Source organism: Bos mutus, chromosome 24 (assembly GCF_027580195.1).
Source record: "Bos mutus isolate GX-2022 chromosome 24, NWIPB_WYAK_1.1, whole genome shotgun sequence".
In the NCBI taxonomy this organism is placed as follows: Eukaryota; Metazoa; Chordata; class Mammalia; order Artiodactyla; family Bovidae; genus Bos; species Bos mutus.
The window spans coordinates 38,998,900-39,025,995 of record NC_091640.1 but is presented as its reverse complement, the minus strand read 5'-3'; the positions used below and the strand labels follow the sequence as shown (position 1 = coordinate 39,025,995).

The following is a 27,096-nucleotide window of genomic DNA, read 5'->3' as shown; positions in this document are numbered from 1 at the left end:
ATCATTTGTTAATTTAAAGATAATACTGGAAAATTATTAGCAGTTTCTTTTAGGCAGTCACATATAAACTGATTATAGTATAATCATTTTCTATGCCAAATATCCCAATTGCATCTTAATTTTGTGAGAATTAGTTACAGGTAGCTACTGATACATTCAACAAATTTCATTGTAATCGTAACGTATGCTATAAACGAAAAATATTTTAATAATACTACTTTAAATTTTCTAGTAGTTTTAAAATTTGTATTACATTTGAAGCATGCAAGTGAAGACATGTAACATAGATAGATTATGCATTTTAAAAATAAAACAAAGAGCTATGAACCCACCACCATTGTAGAGTCAACATGCCACCAGCCCTCTAACACTTTTTATAAATAAAAAGCGTTATTTTTATTGGAGCTCTTCTTTTATCTGGAGCTGGTTGTAACAGTAGTTCAGAGTGGGGCATTCAGGTTAGACAGTCTGGTCCCCATTGAAACCCAGACAGACTCACCTTGAAGGCAGCCTGCTCCAGTATCACCTGCTTCTCATCCATAACTTCACTCTGGACCTCCTCTTGTGGTTGATTTTGGACTTGAGGGAGGTTTATTTATTTATTTTAATTTTCTTAGTTACCCAGTATCAGCCCTCTCCTCTTCCTAAATTTGTTTTAAAGTACGTGGGCTCAACAAATTCAAGGTTTAAAGAAATTTTTTAACGTGAGAACCTTTGTGTTAAGTTCTGTGTGTCTCACTTCTCTAGTCTACACATCGGGGATCATAATAGCTAACCTCATAGGATTATGGGAAAGATTGACTCAGAGCACTCATCATTGGGTATTCATAGCCGTTTGGTGAACTTTAATTTTGATGTGGCCCCTCACACTTCCTGAACCATTTCTAATGTAAGGACAACCCGTCAAGTCCTAGCTGTCACCTCCCACACAGGGTGTATGCTTGTCATACTTGGAAGTCTCCAAGTTGAAGCGTCCAAGACCCACCGAGCAAGGAGTCTTTTGCTCTCATCATCTCATTAAGCTTCATAATTTGTGGGTGAGAACATTGTGGTTCACATATAAGAAAGAAATGTCCTCTAATGTAAGCATAAACAAGTGTCCCCGCGTAGCTGGCTTATCTAGACCCCATCCTTCGATCTCAGAGTCGATGGCATGGTAAGACTTTATCTCCCACTCTTTCTTGATGCTGGCAGTCGGACCAGGAGGAAGATGCAGAGCTCAAGGCACAGGTAGAAAACTCAAAATGGAACAAAAGCCAAAAAAAAAGCAGCGTGCGATAAGTCACTGTTGGTCTCCGGTGTTCAGATCTTCCAGCATGCTCCGTGGCGGTGACCGTGTGTTGGTGCCGTGCGCAGGGTGGCACTTGTTTTCGTGACTTATCATGTCCCTTACCTTTCCTTTCTTTTCCACTTTTTTCAGAATAGTCTGATTAAGCGAATAAAGGGTGAAAATGTGTATGTCAAACATAGTAATCTTATGTTAGAGGTTGGTATTGGTATATACCAGTGCATGCTCGTGTGTGTTGGTTTTCCTCCAGGGGCACACCTGTGGGCTCGTACCATGATGCATGAAGGGTGTGTTCTCACCTGTGACTACGTGTGGTTGACTTCTCTGCTTCCTTTGATTCCTTCCTGTCCCCCCAGATGTAGATCCCCTTTCCTGTGTGTGTATTTATTTTAATTCTCTGGTTCTGTGTGAATTACACTCTTTACAGTTGACCTTTGAAACTTTTGATTTTTATGCTTGTGTGATGGAGATTTTGTTTTCCCTCGCTTTTCCTTGGAAATATCACATTTTCACCAGAATGTTTGTGGTAGTGTCATGAACCCTGATCAGAATTTTTTTTTTTATTTTGACTACTAATGAGATAACGACCTTACTTTTAAAAAGAGAGCGAGCACGTGCAGAAAGGAAATCAAATGTAAAACGTTGACTGTTGGATTCTCTATGTTCTGAATATAGGAGCTAGATAAAACCCAAGACGACCTGATGAAACATCAGACCAATATTAGTGAGCTGAAAAGAACCTTTTTAGAAACCTCCACAGACACTGCCATCACGAACGAGTGGGAAAAGAGGCTTTCCACCTCCCCCGTGCGACTAGCCGCCCGGCAGGAGGATGCGCCCATGATCGAGCCGCTGGTACCCGAAGAGGTCGGTATTCAGGCGTCAGGCTGCACTCGTCTTCAGTTCACTAGCGTCACTCCTCTACAGGGTCTCCAGGGAAGGGATCTGGAAGGCTTCTGAGTATAGAATCTCACCCCTTGTCTGTGTATAACCTGTAAAATGATTGGGTGGCCAGGGAGTGAGTAATCTCATCCCATGGTGCCTTGGAATGACCGAGGACACTGTGGTGCAGGCAGGGCTGCTTGTTCTAGATTTCACAGCTAAGACACTGACCTATTGTATGAATTAACTGTCACTTTTTCTGAATGTACTTTCGCTGCCTGAAGAAACGCCCTGAAGGCCCATAAATGTTTCTCATCACTTGCAAGATGAGGCCTATTGAGATGGTCTAATGTTTGAACATTGTTCTGGAGTTGATAACATTTCAGGACATATTTTCCTCTGGGAATACTATACTAGGCTTTTACTGGTATTTGATTTTTATTTATAACATATATATACATACACTTTTTTAAAAAACTGGTTATTTTAACTGACTTATATATAAACATTTATATTATGATTTATAATGAGTTTTTATTTAATTTTTAAGAGGGAAAGTAAAGGCCAGATTTTTGTTTATAACATATATAGTTTTTAAAACTGGTTATTTTAACTGATATATATATAAACATTTATATTGTGATTTATAATCAGTTTTTATTTGATTTTTAAGAGGGAAAGTAAACGCCAGAGGTCTTTTTGAGTAAGAGCTTTCCACATAGAACAAATACTCTCTTTAAATGTTCGGCGAGAGGACTCAGCTGGTGTAACTTCAAGGCTCCCCTGATGTAGGACCCACAGTGGCAGTGGAACTAATCTGACTGTAGACCATTACACGTCATCTTTCTTTATCTGTCTATCAAAAGAAGTCATTTTTAAAATCAGCTTCTTTCTAGCATCACATTGATTAAGTTATTTCTTACCAAGATTCCTTTCTTGAAAGACATTTGTCCAGGAAGATGGGATAGAACAGAATAAAATTAAAACTTAGGCCTTTATGGGAGAAAACTCCTTTTTAAGCAGGAGTCTATATGCAATGCTTAGGTATTAGTCATTTTCTAAACTTCCTTTGAAAGCTGTTTATCTAAAGTGACCACAATCCTGACTTTCTTGACAGTTCCAGTCCCACTTTTTAAAAAATGACAAGATGTATCTCCATTTCAATCATTTTGAAAAAGGCCTTTTTATGCAGAATAAATGAAAAGTCCAGTGACCAAAATATTCTTGTACCATTGGTGGTGGTGGTGGTTTAGTCACTAAGTCGTGTCCGACTCTTGCAACCCCATGGACTGTAGCCCACCAGGTTCCTCTGTCCATGGGATTTTCCAGCCAAGAATACTGGAGTGGATTGCCATTTCCTTCTCCAGGGGATCTTCCTGACCCAGGATTCGAACTCAGGAATCGAACCGAGTTGCCTGCATTGCAAGTTTCATTCAGATTGTTTAGAGTTTCACAACAAAAAGTTTCAGATTTTCCAGATTGATTTAAATATTGTAGTTCCTGTATTAGTAAGACTGTCATTCATGAGTTATGGTCAGATTAGTTTTATCATCATTGGTCAAATTTGATTTACCCTATTTCTTTTTTATTTATTAGTTTTATATTTTTTTTAAATTGGAGGATAATTGCTTTGTAATGTTGCATTGGTTTCTGCCATACAACAGTGTGAATCAGCCATAAGGATACAGATGGCCCCTCCCTTTTGAGCCTCCCTTCCACACCCTACCCCATCCCACCACTCTAAGTTGTCACAGAGCACCAGGAGCAACCTGTGTTATACAGTAACTTCACACTAGCTATTCTACATATAGCTCACCGTATTTCTATAAGGGCTGGAAATAAGGAAGGACACACTGGCTCTGAAGATGACAGATACTGGATTAAGTTACAAAAGCACAAAATAAATTGCCACTGAAAAAGTCAAGCCTCTCTTCCTCTGCTGTCACTTAAGGACTTGGGAGGTAGCAGGCTCTCTGAATGGAGGTTCAGGTAGTGTGCTTGGAAAAGTTAGAGTGGTGATAATAAACCAGGGGCTGTAGAAGTCTAGGCCATTAGACTTGTAAAAGAAATTCTTTTTGCTTATTAAATCCTCTAATTCTTTGAGAATAACATTGATGATCCCAGTCGTGTCCAACTCTTTTCGACCCCATGGACTATAGCCCACCAGGCTCCTCTGTCCATGGAATTCTCCAGGCAAGAAAACTGGAATGGGTTGACATTTCCTCCTCCAGGGGATCTTCCTGACCCAGGGATTGAACCTGTATCTCCTGCATTGCAGGCAGATTCTTTACGGCCTGAGCTATCAGGGAAGCCCATTGATGAATCCAAAGAACGTTAATGACTTAAGAGGTGATGGTTTGAAATACTAAACTTGACATGGATACGGCTGCCATGTCCTTGCCTTGTCCTTGTTGATGCAGAGAAACTGCAATAGACCTAAGAAAGGATTTTTTTTACAAAAGGATTAAAGGGTGGAGGAAAGACGTCCTCTGCAGAAGAGCAAGCACTTGGTTTCCATAGCCCAGGCATCAGCAGCTGACTTTGTAACTGCGTTCAAGTGTCTGTTGAGCGGTTATACAGATGGTGTACCTCAGGGCTTCTCTACCACCCAGAAGGGAAGACACTATAGGAAGACTTGCTGGATATAAAGAAGAGCTTCTTAGAAACAGGGGTTATCAACTCTTTTATCAAAGGGGCTCTGAGAAAGCAGCTCTAAGTAGCTTCAAGTCCCAGAAGAGTGGTCCTTCCTGGGCTGGGCAGTCAGGGCTGTGCCCACTTCCCTTGCCTTGGGGGCTTCCATCTAACACTTCTCCCCAGTAGGATGACACCCAGTTTATACTCATTTGAGGGCCCTGGAGACAGCCCTAAGAACAACCCTGCAAGTTCTTATCTTTCAAATTCTTCATTTCTATATTCAGACTTAACATGGCTTTCATTATTGGTTGTGTGAAAAGCACAAAAGATAATAGTGTCCTCCCAGCTGCTAGGCATATGCAAAGCATATTTGTTTAAAAACACATAAACAGAAGATATTCATCTTAGAGGTGAGATATTTTTCTAGATAAATTACTCATTTGATCTTACCCATTTGTTTAATGTATCTCACTTAAAATTAATTAAAACAGTAATTGGCCAGTTTTAGAAAGACGTCTAATTATTTCTAAAAGAAGGTATTTAACTTAATTTTTTTAAGTGACATCTCAAAGTAATATTATTTGTGTCAGAAGGGTAAAGGAACTTTGATTTAGTGACCCCAAGCTTAGTTGGACTTTTTTTTGGCAATCTCAGTGATACAGTGTTGTTTTGGAAAGATAATATAATGACCCCTGATTTTTAATGAACCATCTTTTTCTTTATCTATGGTGGTCGAACCCTAAGTAAATCTCTTTTGCTACCAACTTATGAACAATTAAGAAAATTAGGTGTTGGAAATACAATGAGGTAGTAATGGGATCATATTCTTAGAATGTAATGTATGTTTAATGTAAAGTGTGAATTTTATTGCCAGTTGTTTCACGTTTCAAATGTTTGAGTTCACAGCAGACAAGAGGCCACGATGCCCCAAAGAAGCAAATGATAGCAAATCCTCCTGAACTTTGTAAACCAGACAAACCCGCACATAGAACCCATGGAATGGAGGGTAGATGGATGAGATGTGAAGGGTGTCCGCTACATCTTCTGTCCACAGATACGTCCCATGGCAGCCTTTTTGTGATGCAGTCACAGGCCTAGTCCGTATCAGGGGAATAGTGAAAGTGTTAGTGGCTCAGTTGGGTCCAACTCTTTGTGACCCCATGGACTGTAGCCCGCCAGGTTCCTCAGTCCATGAAATTTTCCAGGCAAGAATACTGGAGTGGGTTGCCATTTCCATCTCCAGGGGGCTTCCCGATCCAGGGATTGAACTCTGGTCTCCCACATTGTGGGCAGATTCTTTACCATCTGAGCCACCAGGGGAATATTCCTTTGTGGTTATTTGAATACTGAGAATTTCCACATTCTAACCACAGTGCAATACAGGTTAGCAGTTATACACTGCCAGTGCTGTCCCCTTTTTTAAGGTGGCAGGCAGTTTTACTGGTATATAAGCTTAGCACACCCCACTCCAATACTCTTGCCTGGAAAACCCCATGGATGGAGGAGCCTGGTAGGCTGCAGTCCATGGAGTCACTAAGAGTTGGACATGACTGAGCGACTTCACTTTCCCTTTTCACTTTCATGCATTGGAGAAGGAAATGGCAACCCACTCCAGTGTTCTTGCCTGGAGAATCCCAGGGATGGGGGAGCCTGGTGGGCTGCCATCTATGGGGTCGCACAGAGTCGGACACGACTGAAGTGAGTTAGCAGCAGTAGCAGCAAGCTTAGCACGATCAACCCTCCCTATTCATGGATTCCAGATTGTGCACATTCAACTACTCACTGAAATTTATTGTAATCCTAAAATACTAAACATTTTCATGATAATTTGCAGACAGGTGCCAAATGGTTAAAAAATAAATAGTTGCTCAAGGCATTCCCAGATAAGGTTGAACAGGTAACAAGTTTCATGTCTCATACTGTAAGCAGGTGTCCTTTTCAAAGCCTGTTGAATGCCACGTTTTTGCTTTTTTATGTTCTTGTTGGTGATTTTTGCTGTCTAAAATGACCTCCAGGCATAGCGCCAAAGTGCTCTCTAGTATTCCCAAGTACAGGAAGGCTGTGATGTTCCTTATAGGAAAATATGTGTGTTAGGTAAGCTTTGTTCAGGATTAAGTTACAGTGCTGCTGACTGTGAGTTCAGTGTTAATGGATCAATAATATATATTAAAGAAGTGGTCTTTAAACAGAAACACACATAAAACAAGGTTATGCATTGATCAGTTGATGAAAATTTCATGGCCAGAGGCACCCAGGAACCTGACTGTCTTTCCCTTAGGAGCCATGGTTCAGCATTCACTAGTCCAGTGTTCACTGATTCAGTGTTCATGGCAACTGTATAGACCATAATTGTCATGAATACCTAGAATCAGCTCTATGCACTTTTCTGCTTTCTTATCCAAGTTTACTTTTGCTATTCAGGTCTCAGATGGCCCTTAAATTGGGCAAAAAAAGAAAAATCCATTCACCATGGATCATCTATACATGCTAGAGAGAATCATCTTTATTCTCTGAATCTGACTTCTGTGACTTTGCATTTAGACTTTGGGGTGCAACTCTGGATCACCTACAAGACTTTTAAACTACTGATACCTGGGTTCTGCATCAGAGTCTGATTTAATTAGAGGTGCACTTCACACATTCAGTTCAGTTCAGTTCAGTCACTCAGTCGTGTCCAACTCTTTGCAACCCCATGAATCGCAGCACACCAGGCCTCCCTGTCCATCACCAACTCCCAGAGTTCACTCAGACTCACATCCATCGAGTCAGTGATGCCATCCAGCCATCTCATCCTCTGTCGTCCCCTTCTCCTCCTGCCCCCAATCCCTCCCAGCATCAGAGTCTTTTCCAATGAGTCAGCTCTTCGCATGAGGTGGCCAAAGTACTGGAGTTCAGCTTTAGCATCATTCCTTCCAAAGAAATCCCAGGGCTGATCTCCTTCAGAATGGACTGGTTGGATCTTCTTGCAGTCCAAGGGACTCTCAAGAGTCTTCTCCAACACCACAGTTCAAAAGCATCAATTCTTTGGCGCTCAGCTTTCTTCACAGTCCAACTCTCACATCCGTACATGACCACTGGAAAAACCATAGCCTTGACTAGACGGACCTTTGTTGGCAAAGTAATGTCTCTGCTTTTGAATATGCTATCTAGGTTGGTCATAACTTTTCTTCCAAGGAGTAAGCATCTTTTAATTTCATGGCTGCAGTCACCATCTGCAGTGATTTTGGAGCCCAAAAAAATAAAGTCTGACACTGTTTCCACTGTTTCCCCATCTACTTCCCATGAAGTGATGGGACCAGATGCCATGATCTTCGTTTTCTGAATGTTGAGTTTTAAGCCAACTTTTTCAGTCTCCTCTTTCACCTTCATCTTACTTAAAAGCTCTCCACATAATTGTAATGCACAACCAAATTTGAGAACCCTCAACCTAAGCAGAAATGAAAGTCACAGCTCCATAGAGACCCTTATGAGCGAGTAACAGCTCTGTGAATTTTGCAGGCCACTATAGGGCCTTGTGTACCAATTATGACACAGACATGAATGTTTAAGTAACTAAATGAAATAGAGTGTGCATCTGACTCTGTCTTGAAAGTGAAGTCGCTCAGTTGGGTTCAACTCTTTCAGACCCCATAGACTATATCCCACCAGGCCCCTCCATCCATAGGATTTTCCAGGCAAGAGTACTGGAGTGGGTTACCATTTCCTTCTCCAGGGGATCTTCCCTACCCAGGGATCAAACCCTGGTCTCCTGCATTGCAGGCAGACTCTGTCTTAACCCCTAGTAAATGTCTCAATCACTAGCTTTTCTTTATCAATAACTCTTCACTTCTCTTTAGTCAAACTCACTGGGTTGGAGTCGATCATACATAGGATTTATGGTAATACTTGTCCCCTCATGTTACCCTTTTCTGTTATAGGGTGTATATATACGTATAGGCACAGTTCTGAATGCAGACCATGTGGACATTTTTAATTACAGACACAGACGTTTTTAAATTAGTTGATGTCAGGTAACAGGATATGCTGAAAACCACTGTTTTCCTGCTGCTGGGTCTTTTTTTTTACGCTTTCATCCTAGGAAAAACATTTAGCTCAGTGATTATAATTAGAAGCCTAGTCTTGGTATTCTGAAAAGTACCTATAATTTCAACCTTTCCTTCCTGTTTCTTATTTCTGTTGGAAAAAGAGGCTCTGATTGAAAGTTTAAAGCATAAATCCACATTTAATGATGCCACAGGGTACATTTTGTCTCTTCCAATATCTTTCTCCAAAATGGGGCAGGACAGAAATTTTTTTTCCCCTTCAAAACGTCTTCTTTGTTCCTTATTTAAAAGGAGCATCTGAGAGCAGTGCTATCAGAATCTGTCAGCAGGCCCTTCTGGAGAACATTCCAGATGCTCCTCTATAACCTCTTGCAGGAAAATGATTAAGTAGAGTACTGAAAGCTTTGTAAACACATACATAGGAATTTTAAATACCTCTGATAAAATTATACTGTTTAACAAACAGCAAGAAGGTTTATTTTCAAAGTTCCGTTCATCTAGATACTCTGAACTCTGTTATTATTTTTAAATGGCTTTACTAAAATGTCCTTTCTATCATTATTCTGTGGAGTTTTATTAGCTACCGAGCCTGTGCAGAGACACAGGCTCAGTAATTAATGTATTGTCCCTTGAATTATGCATTTTTAATACTAAAGAAAGAAAAACAGGTGAAAGGAAAACACCTATTTTAACATGACATGTGTAATGTTTTTCTTAAGTTTATATGTTAAAGATGAGTACGATTTGAAGTACTTAATTCTTCACCAAGATATTCTGAAGCTGACTTTTCAGAATTACTCACCATGTTATAAAAGTTCAAATAAAGCTATAATCTTGAGAATATTTTATGTTTATCTGTAGAGTAAAGACCTCAAGCTAGGCTGGGTATTTCAGATTAGTAGGTAATACAGTGATCCATGTGCATTTCCTTCCTCTGCATCAGGCAGCTCTTCAGTGCAGAATATGATCAAGAATTTGTCAGAAATGGAAGTGAGGATTTATTCCCAACTTATTTTTCTTAATCTTAGCATTTTCATTTGAATACTCATTTCTACAGTATTGCAGATGACAGCCATATAAGCACCTATTGAGACTCCAGGAAGTCCTTTATTCCACCCTTGCATGTTCTGTGTTTGTAGAAATGAGAAATGTTTGAGTTCTAAAAACACGAGAGAGTCACAGAATAATCTGTTTCACTTTGGAAATAATTATTCAACTTTGACATTAATTTTCCAAATTAACAGACAGTAATTCTTCTGGGGAAAAGAAATGAATGACTATTATATGTGTAGCACAAGAAAAGAGCTGTCTTCCTAACTTGCTTTTTTGGAAACTGTCTGCTTCCTCCTCTCCCACCCAACCCCCTTTATTCAAACAGACTGAAGAAGAAAGGGAGATTTCAGAAAAGGTTCTATTTTTGCAGCAAGGAAGCTCTCCATTCTTTGAGTCTCAGGTAAAAAACAAACAGTAAGGAATCAGAGGGAATTGCTCTTCAGATTTCAGTGTCATTCAAATATCTTTAGTTTTTCCTTTTAAAACTTACCTTGCTTGCCACCAAGGTAGGTATATCATTTTTGCCTAGATTCCGGGGAGGGAAAATAGGGAATTTTCTTACTATTTTGGTTATCCGTTAGCCATCGTTTCTTTGTGGCCTTTGCTTCTCAGTGATTATGTCTGTGTTTGGTCATTGAAGCATCATGATTATAGTTTGTAATGATATTATTGGGCCTTTTTACTGTCTCTTTCACCCATAGAGCCATGGTAATTCAGATGACCTTGATTGACTTTGAAAGTTCTGAACTTTTATTGGTTTTCCCACTAGCGGAGTGTGACACAGAAAATTCAGGAAGGAGACTCAGCAATCTCTGTGGTTACCTCTCGTCAAATCATTTTCCAGAAAACTGTCCCGTCGACCCTTGAGGTTATTTTTCAATTCATTGCATTTAATCCAGCACCAGTCTATAGATGGGTCTGTAATCTTCTTTCTTAAGCCCCACCCCCTCCAATTCTAGCTTAAAGTTTTCAGGCAAGGATAAATAAGAAAGTAAAAAACATCCGAGATCAAAATGTCAAGCAAGGCACTCCCTGCTCCTGGCTTGGTTTCTCTTCCCTCTGTAACCTGTTAGACTAAGTCACCTGCTAACCTCTGCATAGGCTTCCCAAATACAGAAGTTTCATAACTCCCATTTCTTCTGCCTTTTTGGGACTAACACTAAGGAAACTGTCAAAGAAACTCCTGAGACAATGAACTTTGGTTGTAAATAAGTTCGGAACAGTGTGCAGACAAGTATAGCCAATTTTTTTAAGAGGCTCTGAACAATGTGCTAACAGTGGGAAATGGTTCATTACCATGCCTGGAACACAGGTGCACTCTATTTATGGATAATAAGTGCTAGAGTGGATTCCAGCACCCATATAAGGAAATATAATTCACAAACACGGAAAATGATTTTCACAGAAGTTTGTGGAAATGCTGGCACGTACTTTGTGAGAACAACAGATGTGAAGTGCAGTGTTCTATTTCACATGGAAAACAGTCTTTTCTGTGTCCACCTGAGTAAAGCTGAATAACATGTACAACAGCTTCAAAAAGGTTTTATAATCTTGAAATACAAAATGATCAGACATTGAGTACAAGATCAGATATATTCCTTGCAAAATTTACCACTAAAGTGTTTCAAGAAATCTGAAATTGCAGGTCTACAATAGACCGTACTCTGAGTTGAAGGCTAGAGTTAATACATTTCAGATGAGAAGAGATTGCAGCCGTAATTAATAGATCACAACCCCTGCCCTGGACACTCACCTCCCAGACCCGAGTGTAGCTCTCATCTAGATTGCCTTTTTTAAAGGATTCTTATTTTAGAAATGAAATACCATCAGAATTTCTAATTTAGCTTTTATATTTCAAATATAGGGCACAGAGGATTGGGTTATTGTAGACAAAGTGCCCACTGAGGTAGCTGATGGTGATTCGAAAAAGACTGTGACGTACAAGGTGGTGACCTTGAGCAGTAGAACTGGTGACATCCCCACCGACCTCTTAGGATCGAGCACCATGGAAGTGCAGAGCTTCGAAGACTTGGCCCAAGAAATGCACTTGAAGGAAGAGAACAAGCAGAAGATATACACTCTCGGAAAGTCCTATGACACCGTGTCCGGAAAAATTGTCACGATGACTGGAAAAGGCAGAGAAGGCGAGAAGGTGGTGTCACCCTCCACTGTGGAGCGGGGACTGGCCGAGTCCATAAAGACCCCCCTTGTCCTGGCTGAGTTCGAGGTCCTCAGAGCTGTGACCGAGGACAGGGCCAGGAGAGGGGCTGAGGTCCACACCCCAAAGCGGAGGCTGTCAGAGTCGCTGGCCCCCATCAAGGAAGCCGAGTCCCGACGGCAGAGCCCGGAGGACGATGCTGTGGGGAAAGCCCAGGTGTCCAGGAGGGATGCTGGCCTGGAGGGCCCACGACTGGGCCGAGCGGAGCCCGAGGCCGAGGCCTTGAAGGTGGGGCCCTTTGGTCCCCGCAAGAAGAGCCTGTCCGAGTGGAGGTACTCGCAGGAGCCGGCCGTCACTGTCGCCACTGCCCGTTATGTCGTCACCGAGTCAGCTGCATCCCAAGTCGTGGTAACCGGGGCCGCCTTTGGGCCGCCGTTTCCGATTCCAGCATGACTGTTTGCAGAGGCAGCCCTTCCACCCCAGCCTTTCCGTTTCTCTGGCTGTTTGGCTTATGTTGAGAGCCGCCAACCCAAGCTTTTTGGTTGTTTTCATGGTTAAAAGTCACCACGCCGTCCGACGTGCACCTTGAGACACCTGCCGTTTTATTTCAGCTCTTGTCCCCGAGGTGGGGTGGTGCTGCCGGCCTTGCGGGGCCAGGAAAGGATCGGCTTCACCCGGCACCGCCCCAACCCAGGAACTCTCTCTGCTTTCCCGAACCAGAGCCCCTGCTCACCCTGATGACTGGCTGTTTCCCCTCCCTTTCTGTAGCTCCTGCCATCCCTCGCCCTGGGTCCCACGCCCACCGTTGTGTCTCACCAGCTGTGAATGTGTACATGCCCACATGTGTCCCAACCACTGTGCCTGACTCTCCATTTCTCTGTTCACTCAGACCAAACAGACTTCTGGCGAAAAGCTCATGGACGGCTCAGAAATCCTCAGCTTATTAGAGTCCGCGAGAAAACCGACAGAGTTCATAGGCGCGGTCACTTCCACTTCTCAAAGCTGGGTGCAGGTGGCCATTTGTTTCCATGCCCCGTGTCCCCTCTCTGCCTTTTTGCCTTTTCTTTATGCTTTTTTGATGTGTGTGTGTGTGTGTTTTCTATCCAGGTGGCTTTGCCTTAAATACCTAAGAGGGTCTTCACTTCCACCCCTCTGCGCCTGCCTCACATATACATCACATGTCTTCAGTTCCATTATAAGAACATACTTCAGATGTTCAGAAAGTAATCTTGCTGACACATTTTAACAGCATTTAATTTTTAAAGCATCTTATGTCATCTGTTAGGTCTGGAGAAGCCGCCGAGACTGATAGGCATGTGCCCCAATGCTTTCGTTTTGTTTTGATTTTTCAATTGCATTTCATACAGCATTCTGTTTCTTTTGCGACATCCCAAAGGAGCAGCACAAGTTTGAGTGTGTGTTTTGGGGTATCAGAGATTCTGGTGGGGGGGATGAAAGCTAAATTATATTTTCTGTCAGTGCTGCCGGGTATAAGCACAGGTACCCCAGTGAGCGGCTTCTTTTGTTTTTTTTGCCTTTTGACCTTTTCTTGGTGGAAAGTCATGCTGACGCCACAATTTTTTTTTTTCCCATGCAGCAAACAGAAACCAAGATGGAGTCCAGCGATATAGAGACGGAAACAGCCCAGCAGCCCCAGCCACCGAGTGTAGAGAAGGTTGTGCAGGAAACGGTGCTGGTGGAGGAGAGACACGTGATGAATGTGCATGCGAGCGGGGATGCTTGTTACGTGGCTGGAGATGACGCGGACACTGCGACCCAGGCAGCACCTGCTGATGCTTCTGGCGCAAAAGAGAAGGAGGGCTCGGCTCTTACTGAGGGGGCAAAGGAGGAGAAAGGGGAGGTGGCCGATAAAGTTGTTGTGGAGCAGGACGAAATGGCCACTGCTTCCTGTGAGCCAGAGGAGGAGCAGACTGCAGCCGTCCACGTTTCAGAAACTTTGGAACAAAAACCTCATTTTGAGGTAACTAATAGTTAATATTCCTTGTAGCACTAAAGCAAGTCCCTAAAATTTAGTTAAGTGTAAAGGCGGGGCTATGTGTTGATAATTTTCTTCCTTTTCCAAGAGCAGTTTGTTTCTCCTCTTAACTGCCTTCTTGCATGGCAATTGTGGGTCTCTGTGCTGGTTTTCATCTTTGGGATCACATGCAAACATAGATTATGATGATTAATAATCTACAGTTCCAGGAAATGGTTCTTACTCTTGTAATTACTGTAATTGGCAGGAAACCTGGGAGATGCATGGCCAGCCAAGATATCAGAAAACTTGATAGATCTATTTCTGATCAGTATACTTATCCAGAAGGGCCATAGCCAGGCTTGCCCAAGTACCAAGTGCTAGAATTTATTCTTTCTTTTCTTTTATTGAGATTCCAGAAGTATATGTAGGCAGGGGTGGTTCAATGTCTTATTACTTGCTCCTTTTCTCTAAGAAGTTATTCAATAAAAGGCTAATTTATGGTTTTTAATCTATTAAAATTAGTTCTTGAGATAGAAAAGAGGGAATATAAAAATGTGGGTGTTTTTTCAATTTCCTTCAAAATGTTTTCCTTTACCTGGAACATTCCATATGAATTCTGGGAGACTCACATATATCTGTTTTATGCCTCATTCCCCAACTTACCCCCATGTAATACATAAACATTTATTTCATACTAACCTGTGCTTATATAGCCACCAAGAGGGGAGGGGGAAAATATATGTGTCTGTGCAAAATTTAAGAACCACTCTGCTTCCTTCCCGTTGGTATAGTCTTCAACTGTGAAGACAGAAACCATCAGCTTTGGCAGCGTTTCACCAGGAGAAGTAAAGCTAGAAATTTCTACCAAGGAAGTGCCAGTAGTTCACACAGAAACAAAAACCATAACATATGAATCATCACAGGTAAGACAGTCTATGAAGCCCAGAGCCCTGGCACCTGTTTTACCCCATGCATGACTTCGTGCACCTAAGCGTAATTAGTGAAAGTGTTACTCAGTCATGTCCAACTCTTTGCAACCCCATGGGTTGTAACCTGCCAGGCTTCTCTGTCCATGGGATTCTCCAGGCAAGAATACTGGAGTGGGTAGTCATTCCCTTCTCCGGAGACCTTCCCGACCCAGGGATTGAATCTGGGTCTCCTGCATTGCAGGCAGATTCTTTACTGTCTGAGCTACCATGGAAGCCCTAAGTGTAATTACATGATACTGAATCTATGAGAAGACTCAGAGGACCCAATTGTCTCTATCAAAAACAGTGCAATAATTGTAACTTTATTACTGATCAAGGAAGAGCAGGTGACTTAAGCAGGTCTTCACATGTCTGAAAATGTAGACGTGAAGTCAAAGTCACTCAGTCATGTCAAACTCTTTGCAACCCCAACTATACAGCTCGTGGAATTCTCCAGGCCAGAAAACTGGAGTTGAGTAGCCTTTCCCTTCTCCAGGGGATCTTTCCAACCCAGGGATTGAACCCAGGTCTCCCCACATTGCAGGTGGATTCTTTACCAGCTGAGCCACAAGGAAAGCCCAAGAATACTGGAGTGGGTAGCCTATCCCTTCTCCAGCAGATCTTCCCAACCTAGGAATCGAACCGGGGTCTCCTGCATTACAGGTGGATTCTTTACCAACTGAGCTATGAGGGAAGCCAAAATGTAGAAAGAGGCTCAGAAATCTTATCTCCCTCATTGTTTAGATAAGGAAAAGCGCTAGTTCCACCAGCCCCTGCTTACACTTCTGAAGTCCTGTGTTTTTTTTGTTTTTGTTGTTTTTAACAATAGTGACCATTTAGTAAGCCTATTATGTGCCACATCCTCTACAAACTTCCCACATAAATCTCATAAATAAGGTGGTGGTTGTTGTTGTTCAGTTGCTAAGTTGTGTCCAACTCTGCAACCCCAGAGACTGCAGCACACCAGGCTTCCCTGTCCTTCACTGTCCACTCTCTCCTGGAGTTTGCTCAAACTCAACATCTGTTGAATCAGTGATGTCATCCAACTGTCTCATCCTCTGTCATCCCCTTCTCCTCCTGCCTTCAATCTTTCCCAGCATCGGGGTCTTTTCCAATGTGTCAGCTCTTTGCATCAGGTGTAATGGCCAAAGTATTGGAGCTTCAGCTTCAGCATCAGTCCTTCCAGTGATTATCTATGGTTGATTTCCTTTAGGATTGGTTGGGTAGAATTTTTTTCTTTTGACTTGTTTGCGCAGCACAGCGTGTAGGATCTCAGTTCTTCTTCCAATGGTTGAATCTGGAGCACTGCAGTGAAAGCATCTAATCCTAACTGCTAGACCACCAGGGACCTCCCAAGAAGGATTTTCTTATATTTTGATCTTTTGTAGTCCTGGCTTTTAATAATAGTTCACAGCGGCCGTGTTTGGTCCAGTCTAGAGTCAGTGGCAGCGCTCAGGGCTATCAGGGAAGCACAGAGATTGTGCAGATAACTAAGTCATCACCATGCCCTCAAGCAACAGAGCAGGCGTCCTGGAGAGGTAATGTGTCGTGTCTCCTGCTTGGCTTGCTTAGGTCGATCTCGGTGCTGACTTGGAGCCAGGTGTGCTCATGAGCGCGCAGACCATCACATCTGAAACCACCAGCACCACGACCACCACCCACATCACCAAAGTAAGTGGACTGGGAACAGATCCAGGGAGGTGTCCGTGCAGAACCCCCAGGTTGCGCTGCACCTGCAGGCAGCTACATGAACACCAGGATGCCAGGCACTGCCTTGGAGCTCTCACAGCTGCTGTGTTTCTGATGCTTCTAGCCTCACCTGCCGAGTTCTGCTTAGGAACATGTGTTCCAACGCCCTTGGCGTAGTACCAGCTCCCTTGCTTCGCATATGACAGACGTTTCAGAAACACCAGCCAGCCAAACCCAAAGGAATCTATTCTGTCTTCACTTCTGAAATTAACGGTTGTAAATAACTGCCATAGGAGTCCGTGTCCACTTTTAAAGAATAAATGAAGCTACTTAAAGCTGAGTCAGCATTTTCTACCATTTCCCCCAGTCAACAGGGATGGTAAAGTCATAACACTTGTCTGTTGCTTTCAGACTGTGAAAGGAGGCATTTCAGAGACGAGGATTGAGAAGCGAATCGTCATCACTGGAGATGCGGACATTGACCATGACCAGGTATCTCGTGAGAGAGGGTGGATGCCCTGGCGGGGAGCCACGAGAAACACCAGCTGGCCCTACTTCGCCCAGAGCTGCCCTCAGTCCAGCCTGTAGTGGAACGGTTTCCGAGTTAACTTCCCAGCACACAGCGTATAAGCCCCTTGGCGGTCGTTGCGCTCCATTTGTGAATTGTGTAGATAGATCCAGCTCGTGAGTCTCCTCCTTGCTCTGATCATGCATGTTCCACCTCCTTTTTGTCTCTGCCCTCCTGTGATCTCCCGGGGATAGGCGCTGGCTCAGGCAATTAAAGAGGCCAAAGAGCAGCATCCTGACATGTCAGTGACCAAAGTAGTGGTCCATAAAGAGACAGAGATCAGCCCGGAGGATGGAGAAGACTGAGCCCAGGTAAGAGGCGGGTGCTGCTTCTCCAGGCTTGGCCTCGGCTGGCATGTGGCCCGGGGCTTCCCTCTCTCCCTCCCTTCACCTCCTCCTTTTCTCCTTTTTCTCTCACTGGCATTTTCAGGGCTGGGTATCAAGAGGATGGAGAATTGGTTTGCGGATACTGGTTTGTTTCAGATTTACAGGCTCCATACTATGGACTTTTGATGTCCCCCCTGCCAGTTAGAGGATAAAGAGAAAGCAGAGTCTGCTTGCCTGGTCCTGCATGTCTTCCTTTTAGTCCATGCTCCTCTCATTAGCCAGGTCTGAAAGGTCATGTTTGTTTTATTTCACTGGCCATGTAGCCTAATCAGCTCTAATATGGTTTTGTTCTGAGAGGTGCAATTTGTGCGTTCCAAAAACTAGGGGAATGAAATGACGCCCATTCTGATGCCAGCATTATCCCATTGTTAGCTGCTTCTTCAACTGTGTTTGGTTCTGGCCTGTTTAAGCTTTTGTTTTGCTTTGTTTTACAATTTGAAACCAAACCACTCACTCTCACTGTGGATGTTATCTATTTTCCTATATTCTTTGGGAATTTTTTTTTTCCCCCGAGCGTAGCACTGTGTCTCAGGAGGAGGCAAAAATGCAGTCTTGTGGTCCTGCTTTCCTTCAGGAAATGCATGCCTTTCCAGCTGCTGTTTGGCCAGAATCACAAGCAGACCGAATCTCGTGTGTGTGCTCAGACTTGTCATGCATACTAACCCGCCCACCAGAACTTGATGAGCACTGAACATCCTTGGAGGGCTTTGAGTGCTGAATGCAGCTCCTTGCACACTTGGTTATGTAATAAAAGTCTCTTAAATGCTCTACCTGTGTAAAGGAAGTTAGTTCTCTAACATTGGTTTAAGAAACCTAGATTGATAAAGTGGCTTCTCTCAAAGGAAAAATATAAAATGCACTCATCATATTCAAATTAAGAAGGAAAGCAAAAAAAGAAAAAGTTTCTCTTCAGTGAGGTCAGCCACTTGGGTAATGATGAGGTTATTTCAGAAGAAGCCTATCCATGACATACACTGGTGTTTTACAGTATCTTGTCCAGAAGAGCATTTAATAACCTTGTAAGATACTTGCCACCTGACTTCAGTCTGAGGGAAACTCTCATATATTCTCAAATGAGTAACTGATCAAATCTCTCTTCTACAGGAATAACCTAGGCTGTACACGAAGCCAGTCATGCAAACCATTAGGAAAAACCAGAATCTATATGGCGTTCCCTCTTCTAACCCACTGACTTGTATCTGCCTGTGGACAATTTCAATCCAGAAGAACTGACTTTGACCATTTAATAAAGACACTGGCAGAGAGATCTTCCCATAATAAAGCAATCTGAATCAGCACCACTAAACCAATATTGCATGAAGCAACAATACAGTTACAAAAAGAGCAGCATTTTTACTTTTCACACCGTGTCTCCGTTCTCAGCTCCACCTGCACGTTCATAACCAACAATAGAAACCGTGATCTCATGTAACACACGAAACAGTCCATGCCTTTCATAGCTGATGATGGTTAAAGTCTAAACAAAACTGCAATTTCTTAGGTGACACATCTTTTGTTTACAGATCAACGAAGATTACCCTAAACTGCTAGAAGCTGTCTAGGTCCGCTGTGTCAGGTTTTTCCCAGATTAGATGTGCCAATAACCGAGTTTATTCAGTAAACAACTTGAATCTTGTTATTTGTTTCCTCTGGTTTATTACTCTCACCCATCAACAGTAATGACTCTCTGGAAATATTTAATGCTCACAATCCTGCTTTGTGTAATCTAATTTAATTCGTTACAAGGTAGTACTGATTTTAGCATATTAATGTGATTTCTTCCCTGTCGTCTGCTTTGGTCCGTGTTCAGTCTGGAAAGCTTCCCAGGGTACCCTGACGAGTCCTAAATATGTAAAATGTCATTATTTTGGAAAGAAAACTGGTATTTTTGTTAGTTTACTGTAATGATGAGACTTCACTCCAGGAAAACTCGTTGGGCTTCAGTTGCTTTTGTTTTTTCTTTCTTCATTTCTCCTTCCTTGTATTTTTTTTTAATTTTCTTTTTTTACTTGAAAAAAGTGTTTTATTTCCAAATCTGGTCCATATTTACAATCTAGTTCAGAGCCAAGCCTTAAACTGTACAGAATTTCCACTGTAATTAAACTATCTAGCATTGAGTTATAAATAGCCTTCAAGAAGATATATTCTCCATTTCACTGTCAACTGCATCGCACAGCCCCTGGTGAATGTATGTTTCCGCATAGCAAAATAAAAATGGTCAATGCATTTAAATCTCTAATTCTCTACGTGTAATACTTTCAGGATCAGACGCATTTGGCCCAGAGCTAACATTTGCATGACATCAAAGGCCTCATTCATCTGCAGGATAGAGAGAGCCTGTCTTTTTTCCAGGATAAAAAGTACAGAGAGATGGTGAACAAAATACGTGTAGATAAATGTTGGGTTGCCTATGGAAGCCTGGAAAAGTACAACGAGTATCACAGAACCTCGTTTTCACAGTTTTTGCTTTTCTGTTAGAAGGGAGGCTCTGTTGAAAACCCAGTGCTTCTGGGGGCTTTTAATTCTACCGGAGAGACACCTCTGTCTTGCATTAGCACCAGAGCTGAGCAGATGAGGAGGCCGGTCTGCAGGCCCCACGTGTGTTCCCGCGGCTCATTCACCTCAAGCTCCTTGAGTGCCGGGGACTAAGAATCAGACTTTCTGTTGCCAGCTGCCCACCTAACGCCTGAGTGTATCCACTGATACTTCGTCCCTCACTTCCCAACTTAAAAAAAACTCATCATTAAATTTTTTTTCCAGAATATTATTAATATATTTGACCACATTTATTGTGTTACGTTGCTCAGTGGTGTCCGACTCTTCACAAACCCCTGGACTGTGTCCTGCCAGGCTCCTCTGCCCATGGAATTCTCCAGGCAAGAATACTGGAGTGGGTTGCTGTGCCCTCCTCCGGGGGATCTTCCCAACCCAGGGATTGACTCTGTGTCTCCTGCATTGGCAGGTGGATTCTTTACCTGGGAAGCCCTATTTGACCACATATCTCAGCCCTATTGAGGGAGTCAGATTCTTATTTCTCTCTGAAGTCCTCAGTCTGTCTTTACTATGAATACTAAGTGTTCATTTTAGGAACTGAAGCATCATTTTAATTGTGCTTGAAGCCAGTCCAAAATTATCTTGAGAAAAGTTAACATTTTTACTGATAGGAAAATGGCAAGTGGCCTCCCAAAGATGCCAGCACCTGGTCTGCTGACTTTTATCCAAGTTGTACCTGTGTTCCTGGTTTTATTTATTTTTCTGAAATTTTCATTGAGGTATAATTTACATATTATTTTCAGGGTACAATATCATGATTTCATATTTTGTATATGTTGTGAATATAAACCCACCATAAATCCAGTCACTGCTGTCACCATACACAGCACAATTTTTTTTCTTGTGATGAGAACTTTTAAAGTTTACTCTCTTAACCTTTAAATATATGTTAATAATATGGTATTAATTATTATAGTCACCATGCTGTATGTATTGCTGTGTTTACCAAACCTAGCATTTTATGTTCCTCTGCCCTCAGCAGTAAGGGCTTACTCATTTTTATGAAATTATACATTGTCAAGGAAGCTACATGTTTTCAGCTTTCTTTTCCTTCTAACGTGCTTCTCAGACTTTTTCCAGCTTCCTTCTACTATTCCAGATCACTGTCACATACTGCTGTGACAGCAGTGCCCACTTCTAGTACCAAAATCTCTATCTGCTTTCCATTACTTTATAACATGACCAACCTAGACAGCATACTAAAAAGCAGAGACATCACCTTGCTGACAAAGGTCCATATAGTCAGAGTTATGGTTTTTCCAATAGTCTCATGGATGTGAGGGTTGGACCACAAAGAAAGCTGAGCGCCGAAGAATTGATGCTTTTGAACTGTGGTGTTGGAGAAGACTCTTGAGAGTCCCTTGGACAGCAGGGAGATCAAACCAGTCAATTCCTAAAGAAAATCAACCCTGAATATTCATTAGAAGGACTGATGGTGAAGCTGAAACTCCAATACTTTGGCCACTTGATGTGAAGAGTCGACTCACTGGAAAAGACCCCGATGCTAGGAAGAATGGAGGGCAGGAGGAGGGGGGGACAACAGAGGATGAGATGGTTGGATGGCATCACCAACTCAATGGACATGAGTTTGAGTAAACTCCGGGAGTTGGTGATGGACAGGGAGGCCTGGCGTGCTGCAGTCCATGGGGTCGCAAAGAGTTGAACACAACTTAGTGACTGAACAAGGCGTCTAAAAGACCCTAGCTATTACACTTGCAGAAACTGAAGAATTCCACTCCGGTTACCTACTTGCCTCCCAGAAAATAAATGCTTGCTTCTCAATTTGCTCAAAAATTCAGGTCCAGCGTCATAAGAAAACAGGAATTTATGAATCTCTCAAACGAGCAGAGCAAGTTACAAACCTAAAGGCATTGTGGTCCAGCCACTGGTGGCCTGTGTGCAAGCCTGTGTGCCTGCTCACTCAGTCCTGTCTGACTTCTGCAACCCCATGGACTGTCGCCTGCCAGGCTCCTCTGTTCATGGGATTTCCCAGATAAGAATACTGGGGTGGGTTAGCATTTCCTTCTCCAGGGGATCATCCCAACCCAGGGATCAAACCTGAGTCTCTTGCATCTCCTGCATTCTTTACCAGCTGAGCCACCCAGGAAGCCCCTTGTGGTCCAGCCTGCTGATGACCTGCAGTTCCATGCTAATCACACAGGGATGTGCAGAAACATTCGTTGTGGAGTTGCTGAGTCCTCCAAAATCTTCATGTTTTCTCTGGAGTCACAGAGCAAATGGCTAAGACCAGGCAATAGCCCTCCTTCCACGGTTTCTGCGCAGTGGAGCCAGCATGGAGCTCAGCCCGGGTGTGAGGCATAGCTTTCATGGACACCTCGGGCTCCTTCTGCGGTGTTGGGATTAATGGACAGAGCTGCATTGATGCTGAAACTTCACTGCCCCAGCAAGAGAGAGGGGGGCAACACTAATAATGTGGGGATTTCCTGCAGCTTCACTCTCCTGGAAGAATTTTCCCATCCCCTATTCCCTGTGCATGCAAAGTCACTTCAGTTGTGTCCGGCTCTCTGCGACCCTATGGACCATAGCCTACCAGGCTCCTCTGTCCACGGGATTCTCCAGGCAAGAATACTGGAGTTGCCATGCCCTCTTGCAGGGAATCTTCCCGACCCAGGGATCGAACCCACATCTCTTACGTCTCCTACATTGGCCGATGGGTTCTTTACCACTCACACCACCTGCGAAGTGCCCTCTATTCCCTATTCCTTTCTGATTTCCTAGACCACCACGCCCCTTACGCTGGGCACTGTGTGAGTTCATGCAACTTGTAGGGTTCTTCCGTTAATTTTTTTAAACAATCCATTTCCTTCATTCTTTCCAGCACATCTGTTACGTTGTATTTTCTAAATCAACATCAATTGTAGCTATTTTTTGAAAACCAATGTGGAATCTACAATAGGGCTCTAAAATGCTCCTAACTGACAAATGAGAGTTATAGGTACCTCCATGAAATTCTCCCTTATCTTTCTCACTGTGGTCAATTAACCAGTGTCAGAAGCATCTGCTGTGACTTGCTGTAGAGGTGGCCTCATATTTGTTTGTTTAACTTATTTTTTTAATTGAAGGATAGTTGATTTACAACACTGATTTGATTTCTGCCATACATCAACACGGCCTCGTGTTTTAATAGGTATTTACTAAGTAAAATTGGGTTATTCCATTTTTTGGTATACGTTTTTGTGGCAGGTCATTGGTGCATGTAAAATTGTATTCTCAGAAATGACATTTCATTTTGCCAAATCGTCTCTTATCAGAGCTGATTAATTCTGAGGAAGAATGATGGAGTTAATGCTTTCCCGGGAGTGTTACACACATACACACCCACAATAGCCTCTTATGTTTCTTTGAGATAAGTGTAATCTTTTAAGGGATTGGACAGGTTCTTGCATTGCAAGCTCAAGGGAGAGCTTATCAACCAAGATAATATGTGGGTTTTCACAGCACCCCATGCAACAAGGAGGAACCAGAGTATTCTGGGGCTGAATTTCAGGCTTAAACACTCTCCTTGAATAATACTGAAATCTAAGTGATCCCTGAAGACATGCAGTGACAAAGAAATGCACGTTTTAATACACTGTGATTTTACAATTATCAGCCAAAACACCACTGTACGTCTAAGCTTTGGAAGGGTGCAAAGCAAAAGCCACTTCTCGTGGGAGTGTCAGTTACAGATTTGCAGTAGAATCAAGGAAGACATGTATTTTCGAGTTTTTTACAAACTTTTGACCCCGCAAATCCACTGTGGGAAAATTTTTCCTAAATCCAACACAGTTTATAGAAGTTAATGTACCGTTCTGTTTGCCACAATGTTATTCATAAAAACCAAAGTGTTTAAACAGTAAATATTCAGCAAAGTGGAAAATTTATAAATTTTCCTAAGATGGAAGTCTGTACAATGCCCAAGAATTGTAGAATACTGACCTGATAGAGGAATTAATCCTAGTAAATGTATAAGTAGGTAAAACAGTTTATACATGATGATGCTGAGCAGGCAGACATACTGTCTGTGCACAGAAAAGAAGAAACATCAGCCAAAATGGTACCAGTGATTTTCAGAGGAGGGAACATACAATGATTTTCTTTCTTCTTTGTGCTGTTGTATTTTTCCTGTTTCTTCAAGTGTCTGTCACCTTTATTATATATATATATATAATTTTTTTTTTTTTAACCATTGATTCGGGAACAGTGAGAGAGATGTAAATGAGAAATTTGGAAAACTGACTTTTTCCTGGAACCTCAAAGCCATTATTACCCTCACCAAATGTTACAGATGCTTTGTTCAACATGGATTTCTTTAACCATGTTCTAATTAGAATGGTGATAGCTGAGTTTCCATTACAGATAATGAAGTTATTTATAGTAACACTCCATGCGAAATCTTTCCAAATGAATAAGGTTTGCTTTGTATGAATACATATTTGTGGTTCAGGAAGTGCATTTGCTTTTGATGGGCAGTAATTTAGTATACTGTGTAAGTAATTTTTAAGTGTTACCACAGTATAATTGAAAGATGATGCTTCTCTGGGTGTGCTTAATTTTTACTTTCCTCTGCATAAAGCTGTCTCTCACCGGTGCTGTCTTTCTTTAAGCAAGCATGGCCTAAAACAAAACACATAAACACTGGACTCAGCAACCATGCATTCCGCCCCTTTTTTGTCACCTTAAGGCAATGACTTGAGCATTTGAGCCTCGGTTAACTCAACATAAAAAGGGAACAACAGCCAATTGCAAAGGTTGTTATGGTGAAAACTCTTTGGTTCTATGACAGTCAGTACCCTATAGAAACACCTGAGAATGTTCTTTGTAAAACAGAAAGCAGTAGTTTGATGTAATGACCTGATTTGTCCCCCACTTCCCACCACGCTGGGCATCCCTTATTCTGTACATGAGAACACAAACTGATTTATCTCAGGAAGAACAGATTGCTTTTGCTTATGAAAAAAATAGCCCTCTGCTTGGGCTGCAAAAATCTTTTTTTATTAGGATTCAAGCAATGAGAAAGACCCTAGCTAGGATCCTTCTCCGTATCCAGGTCAACATTCACTTTGTTCAGAGGGGCAAAAAAGATGCACGGGGTGTGTGATGACCCTCGTGCTGAGTTGATATTGTCCATGAAACCATGGCTATGAGGCAGCCAGCACAATGTCTTGCAATGTTCAGCATGAAACCAAAACCACACACACAATGATCCCGAGATTCTGACATGGCTCGTCGGATAAGGTGTGAGTGCAGGGTGTGCACATATTGGCGGATTCACTGTATTAATTTTCTGTGTTGGGATTTTATATTTGCAGGGGCCCTTTTTGTATGAATAGAGAGTTGCTAAGTGACAATATAGAACATGCTTGAGGTGCTGCGTTTCCAATACCTTTCCTAGGGATACTCCCCGAGGACTAAGAAGAAATTCACAGGCAGCTCCAGCTCTGTGTTTTCTAGAGCAGTGGGTCTTAAGCCTAAACATACATTAAAACCACTTGGGAATTTGTTTTTAAAGATGCTACAGTCTGAGCTGCTGGAGCATCTGAGTCCTGGTCTGAAGGTGGGGCTCAGCATTACTATATTTTTAAGAGACTGCAGATGAATGCCATGGACAGCCAGTGGGGGGTGGGGCACTGGTTTCAGAAAGAGATCTCAGACCCAGCATGCATTGGAACACACACAGTTTCCCCGTGACTCCGTAGGTCTGGGGTAGGACCTGAGAATGAGTGTTTCTAGCAAGTTCTCAGATGCTGCTGATGCCTGAGGTCTAAAGATGGCAGGCACTGGGGCAACTTCTGGTTGTTCCTGGTAGAAGGAGCATTGATTTAGGACTGAGAAGAGCTGGGTGGCAAGTTTCTTGACCTACAGTGATCCATCTTCTAGAAAAGGAAAGTAACTTACCCACATAAAAATTATTGTGAAGACTTATTGAGACAGTATTCTCAGCATCACTTAAGGAATGTTTCTAGTGCTGAATAAGCCTAAGGCAATACTATAATCTCCACATATTGGGAGCCTGTGACAGAAAGAGGGGGTGGCCCCCTGAGCACTAAGAAGCAGGATGGTCAAGTGATGAAGGCAATACAAGTACTGCCTGTAGTCATGATGGAAATACTAACTCCAGTCCAAGAAATTGTAGGGCAACAGGAATTGCCTTGGAAATACTGATAAGAATCACCAAAGTGACAGTTTACAAGGAGGCACCAAAAATAATTTTTAAAATATTGCAATGATGCCCCACAAAGTGCTTCGGCATTGGTTATAATCACCCAACACAGACTCAGAAAGCCTTGAAATAAACTACACTAGAGAGGAAGGCTGGAGAAGGCAATGGCACCTCACTCCAGTACTCTTGCTTGGAAAATCCCATGGACGGAGGAGCCTGGTAGGCTTCAGTCCATGGGGTCGAGAAGAGTCATACACGACTGCGCGACTTCACTTCCACTTTTCACTCATGCATTGGAAAAGGAAATGGCAACCCACTCCAGTGTTCTTGCCTGGAGAATCCCAGGGACAGGGGAGCCTGGTGGGCTGCCATCTCTGGGGTCGCACAGAGTCGGACACGACTGAAGAGACTTAGCAGCAGCAGCAGCAGAGAGGAAGGCAGTCACGGCCACTCAGAAGGATGCTCGTAAAGAGGTGAGCAGGCAGATGAAAGAATCCGTCTGCAATATATGTGATGGGAGGTGCTGCAGTGATGAATGACAGTTGTTTAATCACTAAGTTGTGTCCAACTCTTGCGACCCCGTGGACTGTAGCCTGCCAGGCTCCTCTGTCCATGGGATTTCCCAGGTAAGAATAGTGTAGTGGGTTACATTTCCTTCTCCAGGGGATATTCCCGACCCAGGGATCGAACCTGCATCTCCTACGTTGGCAGGTGAATTCTTTACAACTGACCC

The 27,096-nt window shown here is 42.7% G+C and overlaps 1 protein-coding gene across 7 annotated transcripts in view; it reads left to right on the top strand.

Annotated features, from left to right (window-relative positions):
• Positions 1-19,283, top strand: part of EPB41L3 (erythrocyte membrane protein band 4.1 like 3) — a 144,393-nt gene extending 125,110 nt beyond the window's left edge. For 4 of the 7 annotated variants that reach the window (XM_070361517.1, XM_070361514.1, XM_070361516.1 and 1 more), the window contains exons 14-21: positions 1,964-2,155; positions 12,948-13,070; positions 13,656-14,039; positions 14,828-14,959; positions 16,577-16,675; positions 17,105-17,185; positions 17,456-17,572; positions 18,752-19,283. In XM_070361517.1, coding sequence (XP_070217618.1) covers positions 1,964-2,155; positions 12,948-13,070; positions 13,656-14,039; positions 14,828-14,959; positions 16,577-16,675; positions 17,105-17,185; positions 17,456-17,566 — 1,122 coding nt within the window. In that variant the 3' untranslated portion in view covers positions 17,567-17,572; positions 18,752-19,283. The remainder of the gene's footprint in view (positions 1-1,963; positions 2,156-12,947; positions 13,071-13,655; positions 14,040-14,827; positions 14,960-16,576; positions 16,676-17,104; positions 17,186-17,455; positions 17,573-18,751) is intronic. The other 3 variants (XM_070361519.1, XM_070361518.1, XM_070361520.1) reach the window with 2 other exon arrangements.
• Positions 19,284-27,096: the final 7,813 nt, after the last annotated feature.